This window comes from Frankliniella occidentalis, unplaced genomic scaffold (genome assembly GCF_000697945.3).
Source record: "Frankliniella occidentalis isolate FOCC.00 unplaced genomic scaffold, Focc_3.1 Scaffold138, whole genome shotgun sequence".
NCBI classification, from domain to species: Eukaryota; Metazoa; Arthropoda; class Insecta; order Thysanoptera; family Thripidae; genus Frankliniella; species Frankliniella occidentalis.
This window is the reverse complement of record NW_026267265.1, coordinates 440325-442447: the sequence shown is the minus strand read 5'-3', so window position 1 is coordinate 442447 and position 2123 is coordinate 440325. Positions and strand designations below refer to the sequence as shown.

General features: G+C 54.6%; 2 protein-coding genes across 3 annotated transcripts in view; both read left to right on the top strand.

Moving 5' to 3' along the window:
* Nucleotides 1-2123, top strand: part of LOC127750130 (apoptosis-stimulating of p53 protein 1-like) — a 92148-nt gene that overhangs the window by 13976 nt on the left and 76049 nt on the right. The gene's annotated exons all lie outside the window — the stretch shown is intronic.
* Nucleotides 164-2089, top strand: LOC127750132 (uncharacterized). The gene has a single exon (XM_052270796.1). It carries the CDS (start codon nt 164-166, stop codon nt 2087-2089), a length of 1926 nt encoding a protein of 641 aa, XP_052126756.1.

The following is a 2123-nucleotide window of genomic DNA, read 5'->3' as shown; positions in this document are numbered from 1 at the left end:
TAGAGAGTACACAGTAAATGACGTCAGAATTTTACGGTTGGCGTGCGAAAAGTTTCGCACCGATTTCATTCAAGAGGCAGGCTTTGACTGCCTGCACCATTGCCTCACTCTAAGCAGCACCACGTTCTGCATTTTCAGGCGTGATTTTATGCGCCCTCATACCATGGGCATTATTCCACGCCCTGGTTTTTACAGAGGCCTGGATACTTGCTCCTTGAAAGCGCTGCGCTGGTTGGCGTTTGAAAACTCTAGGCTGCAGCCACCCTCCCACATTCAGCACGCCGGCAACGGGCGTGAGGTGCGCCTCCTGGGCACCTACAAGGTGGATGGCTACGCCGAAATAAATGGAGATAAAATAGTTTTTGATTTTCTTGGGTGCTGGCATCACTCGCACCCGCCAGACCAGTGCCTTACCTTCAAAAGTGTCACTCGCGAGGTGCGTGACAAGCGGGCCGAGGCCAGCCGCAAGGAGCGTTACTTACGCACCATGCGGATCCATGACACTCTCAGGCGGTCTGGCTACAAGATCAAGATGATTTGGGAGTGTCAATTTGACAGTGAGGAAAAATACAACCCTCACATGATAGACTTCTTTAAAGAGAACAAGTGCGAGCCTCCCGCCGTCCTCAACGAGCGGGATGGTCTGTACGGCGGCCGCACGGGCGCCTTCAAGGCATATTACAAGTGCGACCTGGAGGCTGGCGAGCGAATAAATTATTATGACGTGCAGAGTCTCTATCCTGCCGTCCTCTGCATGAAAAAGTATGTGATAGGCCACCCTGAGGTCTTTGTTGGGGAGGACCCCGCCGCACCCTCTCTGGACCAGACGGAGGGCTACATCTCCTGCACTGTGCTCCCCCCGCGGGACCTGCTGCTCCCCCTCCTCCCCTGGCGCTCCCCCAACGGTCGCCTATTGTTCGTCCTCTGCCGCACATGCGGCGAGCAAGAGAACCAGGGGCCCTGCATTCACAACCTGGACGAGGAGAGGTGTCTAAGGGGAGTGTGGCCCGTGCCCGAGGTGCGTAAGGCCCTACAGCTCGGGTACCTGATCCTCAAGACTGAGGAAGTCTGGCACTACCCGAACACCATGCAGTACAATGTACAGACAGGCGAGGAGGGGCTGTTCAGTAAGTTCATTACGCACTGGATGCGTAAAAAGATTGAGGCGAGCGGCTGGCCCTCCCACTGCACCTCGGATGAGGCCAAGCAGGAGTTTGTTGATGGCAACAAAAGACTGCTCGGCATCACCGTAGACCCCGCCGCCGTGAAGAAAAATGCCTCCTTGCGCCATCTGTACAAGGGCATTCTAAACTCTGCCTGGGGCAAGGCGTGCGAGCGTCCTGAGCGCTCCCACATCGTCATGGTGGAAACCTACACACAGCTGCTAGAGTTTGTCACGGACGATACCATCCAGATCCAGGCCATCACACCAATCAGTGACAGATTAGTGCAGATTTCTTATACCCTAGTAGAAGCCTGCCAAGAATCACTACCTACCAACTCTGTCATCCATGGGGCGTACACCACTATGTACGGGCGCCTGGAGCTCTACAAGTACATGGAGCTGCTGCAGGACAGGCTCTGCTACGAAGATACGGATTCTGTAGCGTTCGTGTCACGCCCTGGGTGCCCAGACCCACCCCTAGGCCCCTACCTAGGTCAGCTGACAGACGAGCTGGAAGCGTTCGGCCCGGGTAGTTTTTGTTATGAGTTCTGCTCGGGCGGGGCTAAGCAATATGCTATGAAAATTGCATGCGGAGGTGATGTGAACAACACAAAGGTGATCATCAAGCTTAGGGGCGTAACTGTGAACCAGTCGTGCAGTGACATTGTGACCTTTGAGAGGTTCAAAGACATGGTGCTGCACGGCAAGGACCCCACACTCATAAAAATCCCCTCCCAGATAGCCAGAGTAAAGGGGTGGAGGCTGGTGACACGGCCTGCCCAAAAGATCTGGAGACCCTGTCTGACTAAGAGACAGCTGGACGAGGGGCGTAAAGACACGCGCCCCTACGGCTTCCAGCAGGTAGACCTCAATGAGGATGACGAGGCAACACTACTAGCCTTGATGGATTTGGCGGAGCAATAAAAAAAATATCCTTTCCCTATTTCCCTTTCCTTTC

Excerpts from the sequence above, each read along its gene's own strand:
- LOC127750132 (XM_052270796.1), top strand. The coding sequence starts at position 164 with ATGGGCATTATTCCACGCCCTGGTTTTTACAGAGGCCTGGATACTTGC.